Here is a 16,202-nt window from a genome sequence, read left to right as displayed (position 1 = left end):
GTGGTTTCCCAAGATCATGCTGTATACTAGGCCTAACAGTCCACCCAGAGAATATACTTAACTACCATGAGGGTTAACAGCAGTTTCTAACACATACACACACGGATGCATCTTTTGTTACAACCGTACATCCCATAAATTTGCTGTTTTAAGCAATCTAGCTGTACCATCTGGTCACATCATGGATATTCAAGACACACACAAATCAGAAAGCAAAATGTCACAGCATTTAACCTCATTATACAAAGCTGTGTAATGTTCTGATTTGTAATTCCCACCTAGTTCCCTGTAAACTAGGTAGTTAGAAAATCCACTCTATGTAAAGTACCCAGGGGAGGCTTATGTGTATGAAGTAACATCAATAACAAAACAATGGCTGGCAAAAGTAGCATTTGGTTAAAGGACACAGGAGGAGCAGTAGCTATTAAGTTTTTTTTTTTTTAAATAAAACCATCACTCTGGACCATATATTAAACTGGGAATGTCTACAAATAGAGATTTTGGAATTCTGGACCATTAGGCATCAACTAGAATTAGGTGAAAATTTCTGCAATTTTATTCCCTTACAATTTTAGGCTTCCAAAATTCTATGAAATTGCTCAAAAGCAGCCCCATTTTAAATGGGAATATTGTGCAAAAATAGGACCCAATTTCCAATGGTCAGTAAAATTGGAAGATGATCCAATTTTGAGCATTTTCAATTTTGTGCAATTCCCGCCCCCCCACATTCCAGGGCTGAGCATCTGGATGTGTCAAACATTTCCTTTTTTGGCATTGCCTTTTTTCTTACACAGCAGAAGTCTACTGAAATTTTTCTACAAAATGCATATTCTGCTGGCTGGACAGATTGTGAATGGTTCTATAATACTGGCTAGAGACAGCCTGTTCCCTAGAGTGGTAAAACTGCAGTGTCTGTGCTGTGGCTTTCGCAAACCTGCGTGGATCATTGATCTGGTTTATATGATAGTGCTAAATCTCAGATAGCTGTGAAGAGGGCATTATCCTTGTTCATTAAAAAACCCTTGTTTTTCTACTCAGTTCTCCCATTCCTACCAGGTCCATCATAAAAATAACATTCAACTGTTGTTCAGAGCCAACATGGCGACAGCACCAATTTTGTTTCTGGATATGATCAAAACTTTTCACAGGCAAACAAACTTACAAGCACATACTTGGCCTTTTGTAAGATCCCATCAAATGCTTTAATTGACTTTATTTCCTTCTCTAAAACCAAGATATTTAATTGTGCTAAAACAGTTGGTCAATAATTACAGTGTCTCGTTAATACCAGTTACAATGCCATAAATATACCCAAGATAGGTGATTACCGTTCTATAGAATTAGATCAGATATTCCTTTATATCTGCATCAGTCACATAACCTGCACAAGCTTATGACTGATGGGCAACACACTCATACAGTAGGTCAACAGGAGAAATAAGCTTCTAATATTAACCATATCTTCATAAAACTTTGTTTTATAATAAAATATCTTATTAAACACAAGTTCCTCTATGTGTATGTATGTATATATCATACATGTGTTGGCTTGGCGTTCCATTGCAGGGCAGCAAATACATCCTCAGTTATGCTACAGCTTATAAAGCACATTCTGCAACAAGAGTCCTTAAAAGTAAAACTTCATATTACACTGTCACCATTTCATGGTTCTTTATTCTTATTGGATCAAGTTAGGTCATGTGCATTCCATGTTATACATGCAAGCCGTGGTCTGTTTTATACTGCTCTTCTTGATGTTCCCAGGAGATCAACTCTTACAACAGAAGACCAGGGCACAAATAATTAACCTATCTTGAATCCTCTTATTTTTACGTTTACTCTAGATATGGAACCACTCTCAGTTGAATAGTTCCTAGACACTGAATCTGAAGAGTATGAGATTATATCCCTCCCTGGACGATCCAGGTAAAATATGAAGAGAATACACAACTGCAAGAATATAAAGGAGTCCAGTAACCCAGACAAAAGCATCACGAGAAAGAAAGTGCACGGGAAGGGAGAGGATGTTGAAGAGCTAAGGTCAGAAGTTCATACGTAACTAGAGCCCTGACTACACTGCTTGAAAAACATTTTTTTAAAATGTAGTTGCTTAAGTCAGTGTAAAGTCTTCAACTTGTCAAGGTGACAGAGGAACAAGGGAGGGCACTGTACAGGGAAACAGCTGTGTGATTTACAAGAGATACTTAAAAGGGCTGAGGATTTCACAGCAGGATCATAAGAAAGAGACCCAGCTCTAAAGGAAAAGGGCCTATTTAAAATCAGCACACTATGCCCATGGAGAGTTTGGTGGAGGACGGGGGAGGGAACCTGGATCGTGAACATCTGCTTTATGATAAATGCGAGCGGTTTCTCATCTACTCACCTTCTACAAACTGATGTAAGCAAAACTGGTACCTATCTTAAACAGAGGGTCCACATTAAAATGGTAGGGGGAAAAGTGCTAGATTAGGATGGGTTCCTGGAGCAAGAGTAAGAAATAGGACTTTGTACTAAGGAATAGGACTTTGTCAGGAGAATGATTTTAGTCTTTCTACTCTCAACACAAACTGGCCAAAGGGTAAGTGCTTATTAGTGGATCTTGCAGGCAACAGGGAAAGGACATTCAAAGCAACTCCACTATGCTGTTCGGCATACTGTTGTGCTGTTAATTTGGATTCCCAGTTGACACAAAACCCATCCAAGAACAGCCAGAGTTTTCTGCAAATTAGCATATAAACATATTTGGCCAAAATACTGTTAATTCCAACCTTTAGTAACATCAGATGTGTCACTCGACTACACACAATGCCAGAAGTCTAGTGAAGTTGAACAGTTTGCACAAGATCAGAGTAGAAGTGACTACTCTAGATAGTGAGTTCTGGGAGTAAAACATTTTTTTATTTGTACATTTTCTCTCTCCCATTTTATTTACTCTTGCAAACAAAGTGTAGTTTAGGATGCTCTGAATACCTGAGTTCTAAATCAGGCTGAATACTGCTTAAAATCTTTTCACTAACCTCAAACAACAACAAAAATTTAGAGACATCACTTGGCTGGATAAACAGCAATTCAGCTATTTATAGTCAGAGTCAAATAACTGGGTGGACAAGTGCTGAGTAAAATCTTTAATCTAACAAAAGTATTGACCAAATTCTGCACTGAGCTCTGACTCCCTTACTGATGGACCGTAATACCCCTTAGCTTGAAGAGCTGACTATTTATGCTAAATTCACGAGTATACTGGAAGAGTAACAAGAACATCAGGGTATCAGACATCCTGAAACACACACACACTGAAGTCAGTTATCTCCACTTAAGTTCATTCGCATCAGATGGTGGCATGTCTCTCTCAGATTTGGGCACACTACTTGGGCTAAGAAGTCAACTGGTATAAAAACAAAACAAAACTTCAACCCAACAACCAACCTAAAAACCCTGCAAAAAGTCTTTAACTCGCGTGTGTGTGTGTGTTGGTGTGAATGCACAAAGCCAGAAGAGGTTATTTAGATTTGGGCTCCACAAAAAATTTGTCTCCATCCTGAATGCCATAAGAATGTAATGCCCGTGAGTTGTATTTCATCTCCTCGGGACCAAAGGGAGCTTCATGGTCAAAGTAGTAGAGCAACATGTTGCTTGTTGACAAATGCACTACAGTTTTTAATTGTTTCTTTAATTCTGCCACCGTCTGATCTAGACGGATGGATATTTCCTCCACCTTATCTTTGAAGTGAACTTCAACCTTCGCGCTGCTCCGGGGCCGAAGATCCACTACCGCTAAGGGTTCCAGCTTTCCGTATTTTGTTACTAGCTCATGATACCTAGAAAATAAAAAACAGAGAACTGTGTCATAACTGCTCATACAACTGTCACACTGCTCACAAATTACTTGCGCTCTGTAACTATAATACTGATACCTTCCACCTACAGATCTCCAAGGGGTCTCTGCAAATAAGTTGCAAGGCTTAATAAATACCTGTGAGTTAAGATTGTAACCATTTTAGAGATTGGTAAACTGAGACTCAGAGGGGTCGAGGGATTTGGCCAAGACACACAGTGATTCAGCAAGAGCCAAAAAAAGAACCCAGGCATCTTAACTACAAGTCACCCTGCATCTCATTTTAACAACTAGACGACATGGCATTCACCAGTTAATCTGCAATCAAGTTAAGAGCTAATCAATTAACTTGAGGTGAAATCTCTAGTGAAGACAATCCTCTGTTGCATGAAGAACACTGTTTAAGAATTCAATAATTTAGAAGTAATACAGAGCCCTCCTCATACACTGACACTGTGCATGAACAGCAAAAAATGCACCAAATACCTGGTTTCACATTTGCCACTAAATCTTGGAGATTTAAGGGAGGTCCTCATTATAACTCACTAACTACATGGGGCAATATTCATTCCAGTTGACAATCAATAGACATAAATGGACTTCCACAAAGGATGAATCTAGACCGTGATGTTTGTACTCTTATTTTCCATACAATGCTTGGGAAGAAGTACACGTTTTGATACGAACTGCCATACTAGGAACAAAAGCAGAAAGGCCATCTACTATAGTAACCTTGTCTCAGACTATGGCCAAAGGAGCAAAGATATTAGACTGAATGGAAGGCAGAATATAGTGTTTTAGAAGGCGGCATTATCAGGAACTCAAGATGTGTATGGAATACCTGTGAACTGCTCTGAAAATACTCATTTCATCAGTTAAGGAAACTGAGAAAAGTTATTCAATAACTGGAAATCGTTCTAACAATTGCTTACGTCTCTTGCCCAAATATGTGACTAAAAAGTATCAGAATTAAATAATACTAAATAATAAAATAAAATAATAAAATAATAATAATACAAAGCACTTTGGTCAAAATTTTCAAAAACTGTGAGTTTAGTTGCCTCAATTTTAAGGTGCTTCATACCCTGAAAATCAGGTCCCTTTAAAGTAAGTGCTGCACGCCCCCATCAGAAGGCCAGTTTGATCTGATACAACTTTAGACTTTCTCTGAATCCAACACGCTGCAGGATGGATCACGGAACTTTCCCTGGCTGGAGAAGGGTGCGGAGAGAAGTAGTGGCTTGGTGGCCATGTGGGTTCGATGGACTTGAGAAAACAACTAAAGGCTTATCCACACGAGGAAACTGACCAGTAGAACTACAGCCATCTAATTATACCCCTGTTGCTATGCTGGTATCATTCCCCAGGGGGACACTATTCCAGAATAAAAGTGAAAAATTATACCAGAATAAGGTAACTTTTATTCCAGGATTACATCCACCAAGAACTATACTGCTACAGTTCTGCCAGCCAATTTCCCCATGTAGACAAGCCCTAAGAATTGTCTTGAAAAGGTCCAGCCACCCAGAGATGTTCCCTGGAAGAGGCAAGTCTCTTCTCTCCTCCCCGCCGCAGCTGGTATCTCTCCCATCAGGGAAGAAAGGGAGCATCTCTACTGATGGGCTGGGAAAGTGGCAAAAACTCAACACAAAGTACAAGGGAATTGAAATGACAAAGCTGGAGAGCTGCGGGCAGGAGGTAACATTTCAGAGTCTCTCCACAGTGGGCTGCACAGAAAGCTCTTTTTGTTTCCCATCTGACTCAGAGCTAAATGTGATCAGTGCTGTGTCACGGCCCCAGTCAGGGGATGATGGAGCCTGGCAATATCGGAGCCCCCGGGGACTCATGTTAAATGTAGGAATGTTCCTTCACAACAGCAGGCCCTCTGTCTGCACAGAGCATGAGGTAATGGCCACAGCGCATTAGGATTTCCCTATCATCTCAGGCAAAACGAGCCTTCAATGGGGAGCAGTGCCCAAAAACAGGCCACAGCCCTGTTCTCACAATATACAGGGAGATACAATCAGGCCTATTTAGAAAACCATTAGCTCAGAGAGAAGGAAACATATTCCCCGTATTTTACAAACAGTTAAATTAGCATTAATCACCTTGACACCAGGAATGAGGATTTCCCCAGTGCACTTCCTTATGCCTCCAGCAGGAGACAGAGTAAGAGAGAGAACACACTTCTCCAATTTCGGTTGGACGTATTCCTGGAGGTTTCGTCCCAGGACGTAACCTTTAATTAAAGATTAATCTTTAATTCCTGGAGACACCAGGACAATCCTGGAGGGTTGGCAACACTAATATTTGCAGAAAAGTGAACAGTTGGTTCCGCAGAGAGCGCAGCAGACTCAGAAGGTCTGCGTGTACCTGAGATGCACTGAGCTCCTGCGGGCTGCAGGCAAAAAGTGGGGATGAATAGGAGGATCAGTACAGTGGAGGAAGAGAATGAGGGGAAGTGAAAACACACACTGTAAACATGCTGCGTGTTCTGAAACATTAGCCCAATTTCCCCTCTTGGGGAAAGCCAGAAAAATCTCACAGCCTGTTTCTTGTACCATAATCAAATTCTGCAGTGAAACAACTGTATTCCCCCAAATCCATAAAGGCCTACACACAGTACTCATTTGGTACTTCGATACCAAGGTTATAGGCACCTCTGAGACGTACCTAATCACCTTCCACCACCTGATAGACACTGACTGCCAGAGAAGAAGAGCCGGAAGAAGTGAACCTGGCTAAAACTGTTTGATATTCTATGTACGAACAGTGGCCCAGACAAGCACGTAACTCATTAGAAATCCACCTACAAGAGGTGTCACTCAAGAAGCGGGCCTTAGTTTTAACACAAGCCACTGAAGGATGGAAAGTTATGCTATACATTTCACTCCTTTTCCAATTCATGCAACATGTAGGCTGCAAATACTTACAATGCAACCAGGCTGATTTAAAGAGACAGAATACTATTTTCTTTATAGATAATAGGATACATCTCTCTAGCCAAGAGAGTCATTTCTGTTTGCAAGCTTTTCATGTACAGATATGTCCAGCTCAGCTGTTTTTGGCAGAATTTCCAGGATCCCTGTATGAGCAATGCTGACTGCATCCCTGCCAGTTAATCAGCTACACTTGCTCTTGATCTAACTAGGAACAGACTTTAAAGACAGGTTTGAGAGCAGATGCCAGACTTGGAGGTGGGGGGGTGAGAGAGGTAAGAAAATTCACTTCAGAAACAAGGGACACCAGGTGTGTGGGGGGGAGAGGTGGGGGTACAATGGTCCAGGAAGTGAAACCTGAACTCAGCATTGGAGACACCTCAGCCATCTGTAGCATGGTCTGAAAAGGGGCAGAAGCTCTCTGGAGTGGAAAAACAGCCTTTAAGGCTGCACAAGTCGCTCAGAGAAGCTGTAGGGATGAAAGCATTCAGACAAAGAGCCCATTGATCAGGAAGATGGATGCAATGGTCTTTAAAGGCCAGGAGCTGGAGGGGACACACATTTCTTTCATCTTCCCCTTAGTCTTACACAGATAGTGTAGAGAGAGAGCAAGTTGCTCAGTAAAGCTTTCACCCTAAATATAAATCCTCTTTACAGGAGTTAGATGATTATGACTATTTCAGACTGACAGCATCCAGAGGACCCAATTAGAATCAGTTCCACTGTGCTAGGTGCGCACAAACACATAGGAAGAGACAGTCCCTATCGCAAAGCTTACAATCTTCATAGAAGCTTGATGTGTAATTGAGTCTAAACCCAATTCTCCTTCTCTCAGTAATTTATAATTTAATTATATACAGGGCACCCATCACTGTAGTATTTAAGCAGAGATCCCTTTCACTGAAGTCATTCAGAGGCTGCATGCAAGAAACTGTTTAGTTCTTTTAGTACCATCTCCTGCCCCTTATCACCCTTGGGGTCATTTGTGAATCGAGCCTTCTGATGTAGTGATTGCATAGATAGGTTAAAACTGCAGAGCTGTTTTAAGGCAGTTTTGCCTAGTAGTTAAGTAAGGGACCGACTGTCTGGACACCTGGATTCTGTTCTCAGCTTTGTACCCATTGTGTCACTTGAGTTCTCTCTGTACCTCAGTTTACTCATCTACTTCCTTGCCTCAGGGAAGGGGTTTGTGAGGGTTCACAGTCAGTAAAATGCACTGGGTCTCTGTATACAATGCTAAGTAAATGCAAAGTACTAGGAGCAATGACTTGCTGCTTGATTGAGCCTTCCTCATTCCATTAAGAAGCTGCTATCACATGTAGGTACCAAAGGCTCCTGACTGCACAGCCGCTATCGAAGTTCATTTGTTTACTGAAATCATCAGATAACAGAGCATATAGTTTTTGGCAAAAAACCCACACAAACTTGTGATCTGAGTTTTTAGAAGAGGGAAAGCTTTTATCCCAATGTACATTCTACCCACCAGATGGCACAAGGATTAGCCATTTTGTTTTGGCACCAGAGAGAAGTATTAGTAGGGGCTTCAAGAGACTCCAGGAGGCAGGGGGATTAGTGAGATGGCAGTGGGGGTTGCCTCGGAGAGGCAATGAGGATCATGGACAGAACAGCGTAACACTCTTGGAAAGGACTGTTTAAGGCTGGATCTGACACACTAGTGAATCAATAAGTTATCAGACACACCCCACGTAGGAGCGTGGGGGAGAAGATCAATGAATATGGACTGAGGGAGGAAAGGATGGTAAGAGAGCAAGGAATTTTTTGGTGTTACAAGGCTCAGCCCTGATTTCCAGTGTCATTTCTCAGCTATAAGACACACTTTCAGCTGAACACTTTCAAACTAATGAACATCATTCTCCTTTCCTATGCACTGCGCTTGCTCTGAATTCCAGCTCCGAAGTTCATACCTGAATGGGACTTCCTCTGGCGGGAAGTCCAGGTAATACCGAATGAAGAATCGCTCAGAGTCTTCTCGCTCCCCATCAGTAATGACACTCCCATTAAGCTTGATGATAGACGGCAATCTGCATGAATACACCGAGGAACACTGTTAATGAGGATACGAAAACCTAGCTGTGATGATCAGCAAGACTCTAGAGCCAAACAGCAGAATGTGATTTTATCCTCAGGGCCGCATAGTTTCGATCCCAAAACCTCGCTCTCAAAGTACTATGCAGTGTTTTGGGTAGTAATTAGAATTATGCATTATTTGACTACATTTTTATTTCTGTGCATACATAATAAATATTTAGCACTTGTCTAGAGCCTGCCCATCAGAGGATTTCAAATCACCTTACAAAGATTCATTACTTGCCTCAAAGATAAGTACATTCTTACTATACCCATTGTACTGATGGTTAAACTGAGGCATGGAGAACTCAAGCACCATGACTCAGCAGCAGAGCCAGAAATGCAATCCAGGAGTCCTGACTCCCAGGATTAAGCATTAGATTTTCAAAAGTGACTAATGATTTTTGGGTGGCTCACTTGAGACACATGAAAGCAGCCTACCAACCACCCTTTGAAAATAAGGCCCCTTTAAGGCATCTCAAATCGGTCCCCCAAAAGTGTAAGTTACTTCTCAAAATTTAAGCCATTGCCTCCCACATCCTATGGAGAAACTGCATAAGATTTATATTCCTTCAATTAAGGTTCATTCTGTGGTCTAATCAGGATATAAATTTCCTTTTAATAAAGTAATACAGTATATTAATATGGGTCAGTGTACTGCAGGTATTAATTACAGCTGATCAACACTTTCACAGAAACTTTTTTTTTTAAAAATAATTTTTGCAATTTTTTTTATTTTGCTCAAAAATGTTCCATACAATTAAAAAAAAATCAGTTATTGGAAATTTAAAAAAACCCAAAAACCATTTTCTATTTCCCTTTCCCACCTTTTTCCCCAGCGGGGGGGAAGATAGGCGGGTGATTGTTGAAAAACAAAAAATTCCAAAAAATAAAAGCCAAACAAAATGAAAACTTGGTTTCATCCAAAATATTCCATGGATATTTACATGGAGTTTTTCTACCAGCTCTACCAGGTACACAGTAATATGTACTATTCTACAGTATATAATTGCTTTATAGTAATACAGTATAGCATATATAATTATTGCACTTTGTTCACTCACAGCAAAAGGGGTAGCTACACATTTTAATCCTTTAGGGCACACCCAACCAAGAATCTTACCCATCTTCCTGAACACCCACTAGAAACGTGGGACCCCAGGAAGCATCATCCCAGCTCTCACGACCTTGATGCTACCCTTTTATCACATACTAAATGTTCTTTTTAGAACATGAGAGATTGGAAATGTGGGAACATTCTCAAAGCAATATTTATTGTACAAATACAAAAGCAATCCAACAAATGTTTCCCCAATAGAATATCTCACTTGGAAATAGCCAGTGATGCTGATTCTATACCTGTTGAAACAAGTATTTCGAATTTCTAATGGAGAACTACAACTATATTATTCAGAGGTTTAAGATCATCTTAAATAGCCAAATTGTTTTGAGGGCCTGCTTCAAGGCCTGTTTTAAAGTCAATAGTCTTCAGACCAGTACCCAGAGTTCCTGACAGACTAACGTCTATGACGGGAGCCTTCTGTTTAGACTGTTTCCACTTCCATGTTCCTTTCTCATTCTGCAGAAGATCCAAGTCCTTCCGCAGCTAACATTACATAAGAACAGCCATACTGGGTCAGACCAAAGGTCCATCTAGCCCAGTATCCTGCCCTCCGACAGTGGCCAATGCCAGGTGCCCCAGAGGGAATGAGCAGAACATGTAATCGTCAGGTGCATCCATACCACATGGATCTGCAGTGCCCCAACACACTCCATCTCATTTCCCACCCCCCAGAAGTTGATTATCTCAGATCATGTGATTGTGCAGTATGTTTTACTGAGCAGAGCAGAGCAAACAAACACCAGACCTGGCTATTAACAGCTTCCTCCGCTCCTCGGTGGTGTAGGACTGCAGAAGAGGGATTCCTAGCAATCTCACCTCCTCAAGCTTGGGGAAAGAGTTTAGTTTGTCAATGTCTTCCCAGCAATGCAGACCTGCTTTAAGAAATGAGTTGTTTAAACACAAAGATATACAATATATCAAAGAATACCAGATATAGCCAAAGGTCACACAAGACAGGTGTGGCCAATTCGTTCATTTTATCATCCATTTATCACTGTGTTATTTAGCATACGAGTTGACCGTAACACTATTTCATGGATCTCAACACAGGAGAACGACAATCTAAGTTTGTTTGACAAGTCAGTGCATTTCTGGTGAAATGCTAGAGACTGAATTCCCTTATTCATGCACATGAAGGAGCAGCATTAGCTCACCCATGCTGTCCTATCAGTCCGGAGAGACAATCTCTGAGAGGGGAGTTCAATTTCCATGGCCTATTCAGTCCTTGGCATCTCTGCTGAATGACAATTAGCATAACTTATTATGGCTGTTTCGATAAAAAGGACTCTGGTTAGTACTGCTGAAGCCAGACTTGTGTCACTTCAGGGACCACCAAGCAGCCATCAAATGGTAACTTTCAGGGACTACCAAACTAGGTCTGGATTTGAACTCGTGACCTGCAAGTATCCTATTCCCATGAACCATCCAGCCTTTTAATGAAAATATTTTCACCCAATTCCAGCTTTCTGCAGATCTGTACTGGGTTGTGAGAATTGAAGCAAAGTTGTGAGGAAAGCTGGGGATCAGGTGACAATCTATTTGATTGTGTGTTCAAGATTAACTCCGATGCTTATCTTCGCTTCCTTTTGCTGTGGCAGAAGATAGATGCTTACATAGGATACTTCTTACATGCACTGTCTAGCTGTTAAGTCTAACCTACCAAGTATTACACACTTCTATTAGAAATTGGTGGGAGGTTTTCACCACTATAATAGATAAAAGGAAATCAGCATCTCTAAAAAATTGAAGGTCTGATTTAAGCAAACCCAAGTCACGTAATCAAATAAAGGTCAGATACTTCTGTTGTTCCAGGGACTGCAGCAGTCTCAGAAGGTATGTGATCATTCAGACCAGAATTGCAATTCCTTTGTGTAGTGGGGCATATTGTAGAGAGATATTTGTCCCCTTCTTCCATGTCAATTGTAATATCCTGTTCAAGTCAACTTGCAATTAAAATACATTCCCCGGGTAATGAAGTCAGCCGTGCGTGCATACCACTTGCACTGGGATATAAATAATAGCTTGTGATACTGGCTCAAAACCCTTCCCGCTTCTACCTGTGGATCACTCAGCTGGTGGTGATAGTAGACAATGACATAGATAACTGGGTCATATTCATCCTCTAATTAAATTATTGCCAAGAACCTGGCCTTTGCAGGTCAAAATGCTACTGTGCCTGGGAGAAAGCTAACAGAGCAATTGCATTTGAAAAGGGAACAGCTTATTTATACTGCTGGAGGTGTCCACTCTGAGAAGAAAATCTGGTTGAACTCCCACCATCCCACATTGAGATGGTCCATCACAACTCCTGTGAAAACCAATCACCTTCAAATCACTGGAGATCTCTGCTAAACCACAGCAGCCAGCAAGACAAGAAGCAGGTTTAAGCAGGACCAAGTTCATCAATATTTAATATGCAAATGCCTCAGTAATATCAACTGACGATAGCTGTTCCTGCCCCTGCAACATGCAGAAACAAGGCTTAAAAAATGATTTAACATAGGCAGAGGAATGAGTAATAAACCCAGAAGTGTACGGTCTAATGCTTTAATTCACTTACATTAGGGTGTGAATAAGACCACATCACTATCAACTATTCATCCTCCAGAAAACTGAAAGATATGGGATCTTGCAGCAGTGGCCATAATTGTTATTTCACCAGTGAACCGTGGTGACATACTTTCAAACAGCAATCTCAACTCAACTAACGAATTACCCAAGCTATCCAAAATACAGTGGTGCATTTCATCTATTTGACACCTTTCCACTCCATGTCATGCCTTTATTTAGATAGTTACTTTGGCAAGTCCAGCCGCTGTGGAGAAGATTTAAAATGATCAGTTTTAAAGAACTTACCATACCCTAAGTTCCTCCCAACATGTGTGATTTAATTCACGGTTATGTCCTCATTGGGCTTTCTGCTCAACTGGGGCCTCCTCAGATCATCAATGTGCTGCATAGTATCCAACGGGGTTGGAGGTCTGGTTCCACCCCAGCAAAACTGCCTTCCACAGGATGGTCCTCTCAATGACTCAGCATTTTTCAACTCTGATTTATTTTCCTGTAGTTAGCTGCAGTTTTACTAAATGGTGTATAGCAATGCTTGGTGCTTACACTGTATAGCACGTTGATACCTGTGAAAGGGGTTTTATTAATACTTTAAGCCGGGGTGGCCAACCTGTGGCTCCGGAGCCACATGTGGCTCTTCAGACGTTAATATGCGGCTCCTTGTACAGGCACCGACGCCGGGGCTGGAGCTACAGGTGCCAACTTTCCAGTGTGCCAGGGGGTGCTCACTGCTCAACCCCTGGCTCTGCCACAGGCCCTGCCCCCACTCCACCCCTTCCTGCCCCCTCCCCTGAGCCTGCCATGCCCTCACTCCTCCCCGCCCCTCTCCAGACCCTCCTGCACACCACGAAACAGCTGATCGGGAGGCGCAGGGAGGGAGGGAGAGGCGCTGATCAGTGAGGCTGCCGGTGGGCAGGAGGCACTGGGAGTTGCGGGGGGAGCTGATGGGAGGCTGCTGATGTATTACTGTGGCCCTTTGGCAATGTACATTGGTAAATTCTGGCTCCTTCTCTGTCTCAGGTTAGCCACCTCTACTTTAATCCCTCTATGGCTCTGAATAATAAACCAACAGTGCATTAAGTGAATCTATACTAGAGTCTGTGTATTGATTCTTATAAGTTAGAGAGAGGAAAAGGGCCCATGATTGCTGGTAATTATCAGGCAGCCAAACTGGAACAAAAACTCACCAGGAAATTCATGGCAGAGTTCTTGAGAATGAGGGGATCAAACAAACACTAGGAAAACAGCTGTAATTGAACAGATTTTTTTACACAGCACTTTATTCCTAGGTTTTCCAAATTCAGCTAATGAAGCATGCACATCCGGGAGATGGGAAGTCGAATGTCATTTAGCACCTGTGATCTGTCCCACAGCTACCTATCATTGGGGCTTGGAGGTACAAAGAGTGTTCACTGCTATGCCAGTTGATTCTCCAGCCTCAGCTTTTGGATGAGAAAAGTCTCTGGGGCTTATTTGTAGGGAGGCCTCGGCCAAAGCTTCTGGCGCACTATCTTCCATACATACAGTTAAAGAATCTAACGTCTAAACACAGGTGATGGGTTTTGCTCTACTTGATCCCCCCGGTGTGCTCCAGTAATGCACATACAAATGTGTGCGCCTGTAAGTGGACGCTGGGTCTAGAGGTTGATTAAACTGTAACCTACCCTCAGAATGCAAACTGGCTCCTCAGTCACTGACATTCCAAACTACTCTCACTTATTCTTCCTGAAAACATGGTGGCTGGAGCATAGAATGCCTGCCAGCCTTTGGAGTACACAGCAAAGTTGCATTTTTCATTACTGCTATCAGTGGTTTGTCCTCATCAGGATGGTAGCTCAACTACTGTAGTGAATCTTGTGCACCTGGGTTTGAATGACAGCAACAGGTTGACACTTTAGTCTGAACCATTGTTTAGGAGTGAGAAAGTGCCAGAAGTGGCATGAGAAGCCCAAAGAAACAGAAAAGGGTAGGTAGAGGTCTTGTTTATTGTCTTCTCCTCATATGTTTCTCAAGTTATCAGAGTGGCATCTGTTTGTGTATTCTCAGATCAGAACCATTAGGAAATGGGGCTTCAATGTTATTCCTAAATCTTAAATCAGGGTCACACGTAACGAGGAGTTCATCGTGATGCCCGTCCATCAGTTATTGTCAAGTTGATGCACAACACACCCATCTATTTAACTGCAAAAGTTGCATCCTCTTTACAAAAAATACCGCAGGAAGCTCTTTTGTATGCTCCACCACATTCCCACTTTTGAGATCAGTTCCTCTCTGGACGATGATGTGCATGAAATCATCTAAGGTCCATCTTCACTGACCTGACAACAGTGTTTAAAACCCATTCTCAAAAAGTTATAGCTAGAGGTGGGCCATGATCCAAACTAGGGATGTAAAAGGTTAACTGTTAAGAATTAGTCTTACCACTTAACTGCCTTAACCATTAAGCGCCAGCAATAGCTGCTGGTGCTGCGCAGCCCAGCTGGAGCTGCCCTAGCCCCAGCCAATTAACCGTTTAAATGAATTTTTAATCGTTTAAACGGTTAACTTTTTAAATGGTATTTACTTACCTAACCCAAACCAAGGAAAGAAAAGCTACTTACAGTAACCATGGCTGCTCAAGATGCTTTGTCCAGGTGGATCCCATTCCTGACGTGTGCACTGGGAGCGGAATCCACATTTTGGAGAAGTTTAGATCCAGATCTAACTTCCACAGCTTGGACACCTCTCTTGTTATAGAGAAATAGGGTTCTAACGTGGTTTGGGTATAGAGGGAGTATGACTTGTGTTAGACCTTTCTCTAGCCCAGTTAGTGACCTATCACACTAGCCAGACAGCTTCTATTACAGTCCTGCTTGGGCTGCACTTCTGAATAACTTTCAGACTTCGTCTAAAAGCTGGGGCAGACAAGACTGAAAACGACTGTAGTCTCTGGCACTAGTATACGCTACCCAGGAGTCTAACAAGGATATTCTACTGTACAGGCTTGTGCTTTCTCCACCTTCTCTGATCTGCTTAACACACAAGTAGCCAGCAGGAAGCAATACTGATTGCAGACTGCTCATTCCTAGCAAAGATGTAGGATGCCACTAGCAAAATAACATTCTTCTCCCCACCCTGTTAAAGCACAGGTTTCAATTTGCACCAAAATGAGAATATTACTCCTCCCCTCTGCCAAAGCAAAGGTTTAGATCAGGTATTATCATTTACACATGGAATATAAAGAACATGCTGCTTTCAGTACCTCACCTGATCTGTGCAAGCTGACGGATCGCAGGTTAGGGAACAGCCTTGCCAAAGACTCATTTGATTCTTCAATGGTTGTCAGGTGATTGTTGGCCAGGACAAGCGTGTCCAGAGATGGAAACATAATTCCCAGCTTTCGAATTTCAGTCCAGTCTTGAAGGTTATTGTCAGTTATGTGGAGTAATTTGAGAGACTGACAGCAAACTGAAGAACAAGACACTGTTTCATAGTCGTTAAGGCACAGGAAGAGCTCCTCCAAGCTGCACACAGAAAGAAATATGCTCTTACTTGAAAGCTTCTTGTTAAATTGTAAACGGTCTTACCTAGAGGCCCCTGTACACACAGTTTTCAAGAATTACTTAAACATGAAAGGCCCCAGCACTCTCTGAAACCTCAGTGTAGATAG

General features: G+C 42.0%; 1 protein-coding gene across 6 annotated transcripts in view; it reads right to left on the bottom strand.

The window, feature by feature from the left end:
* The window catches only part of LOC120375847 (tubulin-specific chaperone cofactor E-like protein), a 94,654-nt gene that overhangs the window by 62,119 nt on the left and 16,333 nt on the right, over positions 1–16,202 (bottom strand). For 3 of the 6 annotated variants that reach the window (XM_039496820.1, XM_039496819.1, XM_039496818.1), the window contains exons 6-9: positions 15,800–16,056; positions 10,731–10,857; positions 8,700–8,816; positions 1,199–3,818 (exon numbers count right to left, since the gene is read on the bottom strand). In XM_039496820.1, coding sequence (XP_039352754.1) covers positions 3,500–3,818; positions 8,700–8,816; positions 10,731–10,857; positions 15,800–16,056 — 820 coding nt within the window. In that variant the 3' untranslated portion in view covers positions 1,199–3,499. Of the gene's footprint in view, positions 1–1,198; positions 3,819–8,699; positions 8,817–10,730; positions 10,858–15,799; positions 16,057–16,202 lie in introns of those variants that run through there. The other 3 variants (XM_039496821.1, XM_039496814.1, XM_039496817.1) reach the window with 3 other exon arrangements.

The sequence above is a fragment of the Mauremys reevesii genome, linkage group 12 (assembly GCF_016161935.1).
Source record: "Mauremys reevesii isolate NIE-2019 linkage group 12, ASM1616193v1, whole genome shotgun sequence".
In the NCBI taxonomy this organism is placed as follows: Eukaryota; Metazoa; Chordata; order Testudines; family Geoemydidae; genus Mauremys; species Mauremys reevesii.
The sequence above is the reverse complement of the archived record's forward strand: the minus strand, read 5'-3'. Positions and strand labels throughout refer to the sequence as shown.